Genomic DNA, 12,694 nt, shown 5'->3' with positions numbered 1-12,694 from the left:
GACAGAGCTCGGTTCTGGCAGTGATGTTAACGGATTTGTTGATGAGAAATGCAGTGTAAATATTTATTGGATTTCTTTATGTCCCATCTCTGTAGAAAGATTCAAAACAGCTTTGCCAATAATCAGGTAGGAGAATGGAAAGAGACCAAAGATTTAAAAAAAAAAAAAAAAAAAAAAAAGCCAGAGCAGATGGAGTAGGTATGAGGGAACATACATACCATCTCTGAACTTCCTGGTAGACAGGGCAAAAGGGGAAATGGTCCACTACCTAGTTCTTTCTTATAAAGGAGCAAAAAGCTCTGGTTCTTTGGGGAAGTCAGATTTTCCTGACCCTGAGCCTCACTGATGCTTCTCAGAGGCAGCTGCGTGGGGCATCTGTTCTTGGCTTTGCTTCTGCCGATGTTCACATGTTCAAGAGGCCGCTGGCCAGAAGGACCTCAGTTGCAGTATTGATGAGCCATTGCTGGCTCCCTCTGACTCAGGGCCCCCAACGGGGAAGGGTGAGGAGAAGGGGGAGGTGGCAGGTACTAGAGTCAAGATGGTTAAGCCCGGAACAGTGCAGAAGCTGTTAAGAGTTGGATGCGAAATTCCACCCCGGGGCCTGGGCTGATCCGAGGAGTGTGGTAGAGATCTCTAGCGGGGTGTCACTTAATCTGGTGGTTCTCTCGGGGGATCGCCCCACAGGAACTTCTGGGAAGGGCTCTAAACGAAAGAACCCAGCCCACTGAGTCCCAGGGGCAGGCCCTTGGAGGGGTGGGGGCTGCACTTCAGGAAACCTCCCAGGTGACTCTGATGTCTTGCTGGGCCCAGAAGCACTGCTTCCAAGAATGTTTCTCAAATAACCCTTCTTTTAGCTTGGTTCTGCGTAGGAGCAGATGGTTTGAGGCTGTGCTGATGTTCTCAGCCATTGGCCGGAGGGAGAAATCAGCTGAGGAAGGTGTGTGCCAGGTAACGCATCTGGATCGAAGGGGTTAAGGAGAGTTCACTGAGAAGGGGTAGAATCTCCTAATTCTGCATGCATCACTTTTTAGATTATGAAAGGAGTACATGTACCTTATAAAAATTCAAATAAATATAGAAATGCATATGGTGAAAAAAAAGAAGTTCCCTCCCCATCTCATTCCATATACTCCTCAGAGGGGAGCACTTTGGCAGTTTTGTGTTCTTCCAAATCTATAAAGAGCTCTTCCCCGGCCAGCTAAGGAGGCCGTATGTTTGCGTGGATAGGCGCACTAGATTCCTGAGCGGACCGAGGTTCAAATCCCGACTCCTTCTTCACTCCCCCTCGATTTCTTCCAACAAATACTTACCTGGCTCTCCCTGGGTGCCAAGCAGCGTTGGAAAGGCTGCGAGTGTGATGTCCTGGCCCTCGGGGACACTGGGGTCCTTGCAGTGGGGACCGTGGACCACAGGAAGGGAAGGAATGCAGATCACGAGGATGACGATGGTTGCAGCAAGCAAAGACAGTGGCAGCACGGTGCGCCTCTTTGTGGGTGTAGACGGGGTGCTCAAAGAGGCGTCTCCTTGGAACACCACTTGAGTTGCAGCCTGCAGGGTGAGGAAGCCCAGGGCGACTGGTGTGCCAGCTGGAGAGAGAGGAAGGGCGAGGTGGGAGGAAGCAGGGGATGCCGGAGGACAGAAGGAGGTCATGGACTGGAGCAGGCAGGGGGGGGAAGGAGGCAGAGAGGAGGGGGTCAGAGACGTGAGCCCTTCGTGGTTGGACAGAGCCTTGCAAAGTCGTGGGAGTGGGGCAAGTGGGCGCCCGGGCGAGGGCGTGGCAGGAGGCGCTAGAGAGCCAGGCCGGCGGCGTGGTGGTAGGTCCCGTGGCTGGAGGTCAGAGTGCACCTTGTGGGAGCTCTGCTTCTCAGCTCACAATTGGGAGCAGTAACTGCCTCGAGGCATCCCGGTCCCTGGCGCAGTGAGGTCCTCGGCGCACAGCCCGCCCCTGCCATGAAGCGCTACCCATGATTGCCCTTGGCCTCTTGGTCTGTTCCTCAGCTCAGTAAAACCGGGGAACGGGGCGTTTTAATTTTTTCTAAACAGACGCCTCTAGATAAAAGTGGGAAAGAGGAGTGCAGGTCCGGGTCCCCAAATCCTGCCTGGTCCAATGCTGAGAAGCCAGGACGGAGAAAGTTCTCTCTAGCCCAGCAGCAGGGACTCTGAGGGGCACCCTTGTGGGAGCTCCCAGCACTGAGCCCCCCAACCCCAAGGCACTCCCTTAGCCTCTCCTGCTTCACCTCCCCTCCGGCCCTGCTCAGCTTCTAGATTTGGGGAGCCACAGGGCGCCCTCTTCAGAAGTCCGCACCCTACCTTCTGTTCATCAGCCCAATCGCCTTTTTTTTTTTTTTTTTTAAGATTTTATTTTATTTCACAGAGAGAGAGAGAGAGCGATCACAAGTAGGCAGAGAGGCAGGCAGAGAGAGGAGGAAGCAGGTTCCCTGCCAAGCAGAGAGCCCCTTGCAGGGCTCAATCCCAGGACCCCGAGATCACGACCTGAGTCAAAGACAGAGGCTCAACCCACTGAGCCACCCAGGCGCCCCAGCTCAGTCACCTCCTGAAGATGCTTTCCAGGTGCCTGACTTTGCTGACCCCCTACTCCGGGCCCTACCCCCAGGATTCCGACGCTGTGAGTGGCAGTCCAGACCCCAGGGGACCTGGGGCAAGAGCCAGGCAGGCTGATCCCAAATTTGCAAGTGTTCTGAGCCAGGGTGGGCGAAGGGTGACGGGTCTCACCCCTCAGGTCTTCTACACAGAAGTGGAGGGGCCGCCTTCACACAGCCAACACGCCAGGCCCCCAGTTCTATCCCAGGGGAGATGCTGACCACCCTCCGGGAGATAGGGAGAGGCGTGCTCTGCTGTCCTGACCCCTTCCTGGCATTCACAGGCCCCGGGATGGGGTGGGGGTGGGGGGCTGACCCAACTCTGTAGGCTGTGCTCTAGTGATGAGAAGAAGGATCCAGATTGTTAGCTGTGCTAGCAGGTGCCAAGCACCTAGTGCGTCCCAGGCCCCGTGCTAAGTGCTTTTCACCCAGCCTCTCACTTAACCTTGGCAATAACCCTCTGAGCCGGGCATTGAACCCGCTCTCCAGATAAGGGCGATGGAGCTCAGATCGGAGAGCGGCCCGCATTCTGCTGCTCGGCTTCCCTGCCCTGATTCCTGGGGCTCCCCCAGCCTCCAGGGCCCTTCCTTCTCTTCTCTGGGGCCTCACCCCTGCCAGAAGCACTTGCTTCTCCTGACTCAGCCCAGCCACCCAGAGGCCGTTCCCCCCATCTCCCTGGAGGTCTGAGCTTGGCACTTGGGCTCAGCCCTACTCATCAGCCTGTCTGTCCAGCGGTGCTGGGATCTTCCTTCCACCTCGTCCAATGGCAGGGACTGTCCCGGCTGCTTCCTTCCTACCGCGTCTCACAGGCACGCCTCATCACTGGGCCACACCTGGGCCACTTTCAAGGCTCTCCTGTTGGTGTCTCCAGCCTAGACACCTCTGTGGACACCAGACCTGTCTCCAGCAAGCTTCTGGACCCCCCTTACCTGCACCGATGCCCCCCCATGCCAGTTCCCTTCCTCACACATGGTAGCAATCATGCGATCCAATCCCGTCCTCTGCTTCAGTCCTGCCCCTGGGATCTGCCCTCTCTGGCCTCCGGCCTCCCAGATTCCCGGGGCCAGCTCCCTGCAGCCCACCTCAGACCCGCCACCAACCCCAAGGCCAGGCCACCATTGAACTTACGGATCTGCCATGCCTGCAACTTCATGGGGCTCGGAGCCCAGAGCCAGCATCTGGAACGTGATTGTTCAGGGGCCCCTTTGTAAAATGTCAAGCACGTGTCCCCCAAGATACATTCACCCGCTTTCCAATTCCAGACACGTCACCAGCCTTCAGGATGGCCTCCAAGTATTGTCAGCTCTCATCACTCCTGCCCTAGGGCAGTGCTTTCCCACCCCGCACTGGCCTGGGTTGGGATGGGGATACAGCAGAATGACAGAGGGACCATCAACTCCAAGGGCAAGGAACTGTGGCTTCCAACGTGGGCTCCCAAATCCCTTGCTCTGGGGGTGGGGGGCAGCTGCCACATTGTCGGGAGGCCCAGGCCCCGTGGGGGGAGGCCCGCATGGCAAGCTCAGCCGCCCTGGCCCACAGCCTCCACCAAGTGGCCACTGAGTCATCTGGCAGCAGATTCCGCAGCCCTGGTCGAAGTTGTAGAAGGAGAGGGGCCCCGCGGCAAGGATGACCTCTGGCCTCCAGCCTCCTGTGTCACCCGCCCCAGAGTCAAGCCAGTGGCTCCGCTCTATCCAGACTCTGGGCCAGATGCTTCGGTTGCTAGCCTGCGAAGAAATCCCCCTGCTGCGACAAGTCAGGGATGTGTGTCATCGCCAAGTGGAAGTCTGAAGACTAGGGGTACGAAGGCATATAAATGTCGTGCTAATGTTTGCTTGCCACACTCCCAGCGGAGGATCTTGGGACTTCCCTGGGCTTCACCTTTCCCATGGGGAGACCACGGTGCTCCCGAATGGTGTTCCCAGATCTGCAGCCCGACCTCCAAGGCTCTCTGGGCGGCCCCTGCTCCCCTACATGCTGCTGTCACCCTCTCCCCATGGTCGCTTGCTCATAACCGCTGATGAAATCTGACCCGCTTCCTAGGCGTAGAGGAGGGCGTTTGGAGGCGCAGTCGGTTAAGCAACCGCCTTCGGCTCAGGTCATGACCCAGGGTCCTGGGATGGAGCCCCATGTTGAGTTCTCTGCTCAGCCTGGAGTCTGTTTCTCCTTCTGCCCCTTCCCCGCTCATGCCTGTGCTCACTCTCTCTCTTTCTGAAATACATAAATAAAATCTTTACCAAAAATAAATAAATAAATAAATAAAAGCACAGAGGAAGTCAGACCTGAAGCAAGAGAACAATTCCACATGCTGTTTGCGACTTTGAAGATGGAGGGGCCACGTGACAAGGAGCGTGGGTGGCCCGCAGGGGAGGAGGCCAGCCCCTGGCTCACAGCCAGCAAGGAAGGGGGACCTCAGTCCTACAGCTGCAAGGAACCGGGTTCCGTCAGCCACCTGAACACGCTAGAGGCATGTTCTCCTTTGCCTCCATTAACGAAACCAGTCCTGCCAGCACCTTGATCTCAGCTGTGTGAGACGGGAGCAGAGGACACAGAGGGACTGTGAGCTAATAGACGAGTGCTGTTTTAAGCCCCCAAGTCTGTGCTCCTTAGTTACTGAGCAGTAGAGAATTAACACGCGAGGCCCTATGTCCCTGAAGACCTTGCGTAATTTAAGTTCCACTCTCTTTTTTTCAAAGCAGGCTCTGCACCCAACGTGGGGCTTGAACCCTGAGATCAAGAGTCGCATGCTCTACGGACTGAGCCAGCCAGGAACCCCCAAAATAGATATTATTAAAGGAATAAATGTAAGGGGTGGTGAAGTCTCGGCATAAACACAACACCACCGTGGCAGAGTTTTCCTTTCTGGTTGCTTTGTAGTTTGTGCAGACTACATCTCTGATGTCTTGCAGGAGGCTGGCTTGGAAATCAGGGGCCCGGTCAGTCAGCGCATGGTTTGGTTCGTCTGGCTTTCTTCACACTGTGTTATCACCTCGCACTCCTGTTCTAACACTATTTCTCTGGAACGCATTTACCAGCACTGATCTGTGCGTCTGGCTCCCTGATCCGTCGATTTGGGGATTGTAGTTATATAGGTAAAAACCAGATTTCGGAAACATTGTATTCCAGGGTAACTTGCAAGCAGAGGGATGCACAAGTCCTAAGTGCATAGCTTTCCTCAGTTTCACCAATGGAACCCACCCGTGCAACCAGGGTCCAGACCGAGAAGCAGAACATATCCGTTACGCAGAAGTCCCCTCCAGCAGCCTCCCAGTCACTGCTTCCACAAGAGAAGCCACTATAGCGCCTGAAACATCGGAGGTCTGTTGGCCTGAATAAGCCAGATTGTGAGTGATGATATCAGAGAATGTCAAATGCCCCATAGTCCCCAGGGGGACTGGCGACAGCCCCAGGCATGCAAACCACAGGGGGCTTTTCAGGACATAGATGAGGGTGCACCCAGGCCTTTCATATTTCATGCAAGGACCGTGTTCCCAAGGGTCTCATGTAACGTAAGACTCTCGTGATAAAGTCTAGTTCTGTCCTCGAAGTGACTATAATATCGGGTTTGCACACCTCTTCCTTGCTAGCCTAAAGCAAGACTAATGAACATCTTTAGTATTGCCCAGTTTCGAATCTAACGTAATTTGAACCCGCACGCTCATCCCTGAATGCCCCGTGGGGCCGTGAGGGTCTGTACTTCAGCTTTCTGGGGACCCCAGAGCCCAGCCGCGGTGATGGACGGGGTCTGGGTTCTTTGGGGCTAGAGCACAGGTCCGGAGTCGGGAGGCTTACCTTCCAGACCTCCCTCTGATCCTTCCTGGCACTTTATAACCCTGGGTAAGCTCTGACCTGCTAGGCCTGTTCCCTCATCAGCAAACGGGACTGCGTTCTGGGGTTCATGGAGGAGTTCACGGGTGAGAAGCCTGGGCATACAGTGGGAGCCAATGGGAGCGTGTTGGCACAAGTCCCAGCTGGGGCGGGAAAACCTGCTCTCCTGCCTCTCCCCCCACAGCCCCCATACTGTCTGGAGGACTTTGCTCCCTGGGAGAGTGAAGCCAGTGAGTTCCAAACCAGAGAGCCTGGCCGCTGGGCCTCCACGGGAGGCTGGGGCCCAGGCTCAGATACCAGGGTCAGAGCCTGGATTGGGCAAAAGCAGAGAGTGGGGCTCCCTGATCCTGGCCAGGGATATTTGGAAACACCGACAATTCTGGGAAATGTAGCAGCAGGAAATGAAAGGAGGGAGGGGCAGAAGGAAATGACCGAGTGCACCCCTGGCCAGGCTCCCCATCCCAAACCCTGCAGAAATTAGTGAGGTGACTGGCAAGGGCGTGAGGGGGAGGGGGACAGATCAGGAGAGTCCCCCTCCCTGGGGAGGAAGGCAGGGGTGACCCATCCCCCACTCCCACTCCACACAGCTCCAGAGTTCCAAATCCCTTTCCCTCTCTGTTTACTGTCCAAAGTCCCGGGCACTGGGGATGCCAGGTTCTGAGTGTTGGGACACACAGACACGCAGACACGCAGTGCTTGGGGCCCTCGTATGGACCCTGCTCCGTCCCCTCCCATCGTCCAGGGCTGTCCGTGCACCCCAAGGCTCCAGGCTCTAGCTCCCTTCTTAGCCTAGGACCTGCACGACCAGGAGCCAACCTCAAGACTGTCAGCAAGTAAAAGGGGAAGAAAGCCAGGGGACCTCAGAGTGGGGCGGGGGGTGCCGGGTGGGAAGACTTCAGAGGATCAAGTTTGGATGTCAGGCCTGGGAGGGGATGGGAGATAGTTTTCCTAGAGCCACCAATCATTTAGAAGCAGACTGGATGCCCCAGGCCGGCTCCATTCGGCTCCTGCCCTAGCCCTAACCACCCCCTTGTCCTGGGCCCAGGTCCAGCCAGCCCTACCATGACAAATGACTATCAAGATCTTCAGCATCTGGACAGCGAGGACAATGACCACCAGCTCCGACAAGGTAAGGGGACACCTCCTTCCAGTTCTGAAAGGTGAGCATCAGGTGGCCTTGGCCCCTTTGCCTTGGCTCCTGCTTCCTTCAGGGACCCCAGACCCTGTCTCTGGGTCTGCCCCACTTACCAGAAGCTGGTCTGAGCCGCCCCTCTTGGGGTGGGGGTGTCAGCTGTGGGGCTGGAATCCCTTTCTCAGTGATGGGACTCCCAGGCCTCCAGGGGCCTCCTGAGCCTCGCGGTGTCACCCACAGCCCAGGGGCGTGGGGGCGGGGTGTGCAGATCCGGAGGTCCAGGAGTAACGGGGGGGACCTGAGGTCCCCCCTTATTCCTTCTAACACCTGGAGAGTGTGTGTGAGCAGGAGTGCCGGGGTCCCTGGGACCATTGGGTCCAGTGGTCAGACTTCTGTGAGGAGGCTGCGAGACCAAGTACCCAAGGATGGTGAGGCCCCGGCCCACAAAGACACCCCCTTCCTGCTCCTGCCAGCAGGGATGCCCTTTGGGCTGAGCAGGAGGGTCCTTGGGGATGGGTGTGGGGAAAGGCTGCCGGGGTCCTCCGCTTGGGGGGCTCTGGTTACCCGGTCTTCTCTCTCTGCGCGCAGCTAGAGGAGTTGGGTTCGTGGGGGAGAGGAATAAACCTCCTCCCTATCCCCAGCCTTCTCGGGCCAGGGGTGCGCCCAGGGACCCCAGCCAGTCACGCGCTCCTCCTGCGACTCCAGCTGGAACCTGTTGGCGGGGACGGGGTTCATTCGCGTCAGTGACACAGTCCGGCCACTAGGTGTCAGCAAAGGCTCAGGGCCCCGGCGGGCTGGGGAGGGCTCAGGCTGGGTGCCCCCGCATCCCGCTGCCTCTGGCCCCTCGGGTCCGGACCACCCAGATTTAGTTCTTTTCTTTTCTTTTTTTCCTTTCCTTTCTTTCTTTCTTTTTCTTTTCTTTCTCTCTCTCTCTCTTTCTTTCAAGATTTTATTTATTTGACACACAGAGAGAGATCACAAGTAGGCAGGGAGGCAGGCAGAGAGAGAGGGGGAAGCAGGCTCCCCGCTGAGCAGAGAGCCCGATGTGGGGCTCGATTCCAGAACCCCGAGATCATGACCTGAGCTGAAGGCAGAGGCTTTAACCCACTGAGCCCCCCAGGACCCCCGACCCAGGTTTCTTAATCCATATGTTTCCTCCAAGCCCTGGAGAGGAGCCTTAGCCCGCTCTCCTCCCGGGACCCCTGAGCGGCCCAGGTGCCCCTGTGTCCCCGAGACCCTGCTGTCCTCTCTTGCTAGTGCCACGGCCCCCGCAGCCGCTGTTCCGGAGGTTCTGCTCGGGACCCTGCCTCCTCCTGCTCTCCCTGGGCCTCGGCCTCCTGCTGCTGGTGGTCGTCTGTGTCATCGGATCCCAGAGTGGGTACCCGGGCAGGGGACGGGGGGGGGGGGCAGGGGTGGGAGAGGGCGGGCTTCTGTGCTGGGGGGCGCGGGCCCCTCATTTGGGCCTCTGCACACCCTCTCCCGCCCAGACTCCAAGTTGCGGGGGGAGCTGCAGGCCCTGAGAGAGACGTTCAGCAACTTCACGGCGACCACCGAGGTCGAGGTCAAGGCCTTGAGCAGCCAGGGTGAGGGGTCGGGGGCTGGGGCTGGGGGGCGGGCGCTGGGCGCTAGGGACGCGGGGGGCGCTGAGCAGGTGTCTCCCCAGGAGGAAATGTGGGCAGGAAGATGAAATCGCTCGAGTCCCAGCTGGAGAAGCAGCAGCAGGATCTGAGCGAAGGTCAGACACGAGCATGTGGGACTCCGGGTCCCTCGGGCCCACGCTGGGGTCTCGTGGCGCGCGCGTGAGCGACGTCGCGACCCCCGCCCTCGCTCCCCCCCCAGATCACTCGGGCCTCCTGTTCCACGTGAAGCAGTTCGTGTCGGACCTGCGCAGCCTGAGCTGTCAGATGGCCGTCCTGCAGGGCAATGGTGAGGAGCGCGCGGGGGCGCCGGCGCGCTCGGCCGTCCGGCTCCCTGAGGGCCGCGCCTCAGCGCCTCCTCCCTCCCCTGCCCCTCAGGCTCGGCGAGGACCTGCTGCCCAGTCAACTGGCTGGAGTACGAGGGCAGCTGCTACTGGTTCTCCCGCTCCGGGAAGCCCTGGCCGGACGCGGACCGGTACTGCCAGCTGGAAAGCGCGCACCTGGTGGTCGTCAACTCCCGGGAGGAGCAGGTGAGCGGCCCGGGGCTCGCGCGCGGGGGAGCGGGGGGGGGGGGCTCCGGGGAGCGCTCACCGCCCCTCCCCCTCCGCAGAAGTTTGTCCAGCACCACATGGGGCCGGTGAACACCTGGATGGGCCTCACGGACCAGAGCGGGCTCTGGAAGTGGGTGGACGGGACGGACTACGAGACCGGCTTCAAGTGAGTGTGCGCGTCCCCGGGCGCCGCGCGTCCCCGGGGCTTCGCTGGAGGGGGCCGGGGCTGGGGGGCGGAGCGAGGGGGTGGGGCGCACAGCAGCTCGTCTCGGCAGGAACTGGAGGCCGGAGCAGCCGGACGACTGGTACGGGCACGGGCTCGGGGGAGGCGAGGACTGCGCACACTTCACCGACGACGGCCGCTGGAACGACGACGTGTGCCAGAGGCCCTACCGCTGGGTGTGCGAGACGCCTCTGGAGCCGGCCAGCTAGGAGCCTCCCCTCCCCTAATTTATTTCCTCAATGCCTCCGCCGGCCGCGTGACCCTCCCGTGCTGGGGGCCTCCTCCACCGCCTGGTGGGGAGGCGATCTAGGGTTGCAAGGGAAGGGGAAAGACGTCCAAGGAGCGTGCAGTCACCTTTGGAGGGGCGGGGAGATGGAAACCCTGTCACCAGAGGCAGCCTGCTGGGTATGGCCAAACCTTTTTTAGAGTAAAAAGAACAGAAATATTCTAAACGCGCCCTGCGTTGTTTGGTTATTGGGTGTTGGGAATCGGGAGTGGGCTGGTGGGTTGGAAGCCTGGGGCAGGCCGCGGGGTCTGGTGGGAACCCCTTGGGCTTTGGTGCTTAAGGGTGTGGGAGGTAGGGTCCTGTTCGGAGTCTCCCCTGTAAAGGTGACCCATTGCTGGGGACCGCTGCATTTGCAGCAGTCCCCAGGACCAGAATCCTATGCTCCCCCCCCACCCCATGTGTCCGTGGCTTCAAGGGCTTTGAATGAAACTCATTGTTGTCTGCTGCATGCATTTCAGTGGACAGAGGCATGCTCCACATACAGGCGACAAATACAGTGCAGGCAAAGATGAGTCCAGCACCAAGAACCGCCAAAACTTCGAAGAAAGCCAGAAAACCAGGAGGGTGGCTGAAAGGTCCCCCAAATAAACAGAATCCACGGCCCAGGATGGGAGTTCCTGGAAAACCCACAAGGGCAGAGGCCGGGTGATCAGCAAACATGAAACAGATGCAAAAGTAGGGACAAGAAGATCTATCAGTGTATAGACAGTTCACTATCTTTCCAGATCATATTGTGTATAAGAGAAGATAAAAATGAAACCATCAGGCACTTGAGAAATGAACAAGGAGAGCACTGCATACATGGGACGGTGTAAGGCTGTTCTTAGGAGGAAAGCTGTACAGATAGAAGCACGTTTATTGAAAAAAACAAGGTTGAATGGAAATAAGCTCAGTTTCCACTAGAGGGACTCGAAAAAGAAAAGCCCCTCAGAATGGAAGGCAGGGATTTACTAACAAATCATCAACCATAGGGTATGTATTCTACTCAAGAGCTTGGGACATTTCAAAAAAAAAAAAAAATTGAGCCCATATTGGCCCATCAAGGAGCTTTTACACATTTCACATAGAGAATTTCTACTATAATGACCAGAAAGGTAAAATTCCTATCTATATCACTAGCAAACCTAACAAATGATATGGTAAAAAGATAACATGCTGGGGTGCCTGGGTGGCTCAGTCAGTTAAGCATCCTGATCTGGATTTCAGCTCAGATCATGAACTTGGGGTCATGAGATCAAGCCCAGAATCAGGGTCTTTGCTCAGTGGGGAGTCCGCTCGATATTCTCTCTCCTTCCCTCTTGCCCCTCTCAAATAAATAATTAGGAGCGCCTGCATGGATCCGTTGGTTAAGTGTGTGCCTTCCGCTCAGGTCTCCATCCCGGGGTTCTGGGATCGAGCCCAACATCAGGCTGCCTGCTCAGCAGAGAGCCTGCTTCTCCCTCTCTCTCTGACTGCTGCTCTCCCTGCTTCTGCTCTCTCTCTCTCTCTTAGTCAGATAAATAAATAAAATCTCAAAAAAATAAATCTTAAAACAAAAGATAACATGTTTCTCAAAGAAAGACAAATACCAAATGATTTCACTCCCATGTAGAATTTAGAAATGGGACAAATGAGCAAAGGGGGAAAAAGAGAGAGAGACAAACCGAGAACCAGACTCTGAATGTCCGAGAAGAAACGGAGGCCCACGGGGGGTGACGGGGGTGGGTGAAACAGGTGATGGGTATTAAGGAGGGCACTTGTGATGTGTGGAGGCGATAAATCACGGAATTCTGCCCCTGAGACCAATACTGCACTGTATATTAACCAGTTGGAATTTAAATAAAAACTTGCGGGGGCAAAAAAAGAATTCAAAGATGGTTTAACATCAGAAAAACCTATTAATAAAATAGACTTAGGGAGTTCAGAAGACCCAGGGATTACAAAAGGGAAAGTCGCATAATGTGGAAAAAGCATTGGGCAATCTTTTTTAGGACTTTCTGTTGATCTACAATCTCGCTATATAGTTTCCATCAGTCTTCCAAGATATCTGCCTCGCTCCAGCCATGACGCCTTTTAGGCAAGAGAAGGGAGAAAAGAGAAAAAGACCTCTCTGTGAGGACACTTCTGGAAGCTGTGTGCACTTCCACTTATATCTCTTTGACGGGGACTGGTCCCAGGGCAGCAGCCCCAAATGGGCTCTGCTTTCTAGGGTGTCTGCTTTCAGGTAAAAGCAAGGGGATTGGGGCGCCTGGGTGGCTCAGTGGGTTAGGTCTCTGCCTTCAGCTCAGGTCATGATCCTAGGGTCTTGTGATCAAACCCCACATGGGGCTTTCTGCTCAGCAGGGAGCCTTGCTTCCCCCTCTCTATTTGCCTGCTTCTCTGCCTACTTGTGATCTCTGTCAAATCAATAAATAAAATCTTTTAAAAAAAGCAAGGAGATTTTATCGATGTGGAGCAGAAG

The 12,694-nt window shown here is 56.7% G+C and overlaps 1 protein-coding gene across 3 annotated transcripts; it reads left to right on the top strand.

Annotated features, from left to right (window-relative positions):
- The first annotated feature begins 6,662 nt into the window (after nucleotides 1-6,662).
- LOC309851958 (asialoglycoprotein receptor 1-like) lies at nucleotides 6,663-10,420 on the top strand. Of its 3 annotated transcripts, none has more exons than XM_082707923.1 (9): nucleotides 6,663-6,910; nucleotides 7,471-7,554; nucleotides 8,815-8,931; nucleotides 9,045-9,140; nucleotides 9,221-9,292; nucleotides 9,397-9,483; nucleotides 9,573-9,724; nucleotides 9,805-9,911; nucleotides 10,021-10,420. In XM_082707923.1, exons 2-9 carry the CDS (start codon nucleotides 7,488-7,490, stop codon nucleotides 10,175-10,177), a joined length of 855 nt encoding a protein of 284 aa, XP_082564049.1. In that variant the 5' UTR covers nucleotides 6,663-6,910; nucleotides 7,471-7,487; the 3' UTR covers nucleotides 10,178-10,420. The 3 variants fall into 3 exon arrangements, with proteins under 3 accessions (XP_082564049.1, XP_082564048.1, XP_082564047.1); XM_082707922.1 differs by having other exon boundaries at nucleotides 6,905-7,258; XM_082707921.1 differs by lacking the exon at nucleotides 6,663-6,910 and adding an exon at nucleotides 7,906-7,985.
- The last annotated feature ends 2,274 nt before the right edge of the window (nucleotides 10,421-12,694 follow it).

Source organism: Mustela nivalis (genome assembly GCF_964662115.1).
Source record: "Mustela nivalis genome assembly, chromosome: 17".
In the NCBI taxonomy this organism is placed as follows: domain Eukaryota; kingdom Metazoa; phylum Chordata; class Mammalia; order Carnivora; family Mustelidae; genus Mustela; species Mustela nivalis.
Note: the sequence above shows the minus strand (reverse complement) of the source record. Positions and strands in the feature narration are given on the sequence as shown.

Bases quoted from the DNA above. Each gene is read 5' to 3' on its own strand.
- LOC309851958 (XM_082707921.1), top strand. From the start codon at position 7,495: ATGACTATCAAGATCTTCAGCATCTGGACAGCGAGGACAATGACCACC. The intron at 7,555-7,905 runs GTAAGGGGACAC...GTGTGTGAGCAG, and splicing joins TGACCACCAGCTCCGACAAG to GAGTGCCGGGGTCCCTGGGA. The intron at 8,932-9,044 runs GTGGGTACCCGG...TCTCCCGCCCAG, and splicing joins CTGTGTCATCGGATCCCAGA to ACTCCAAGTTGCGGGGGGAG.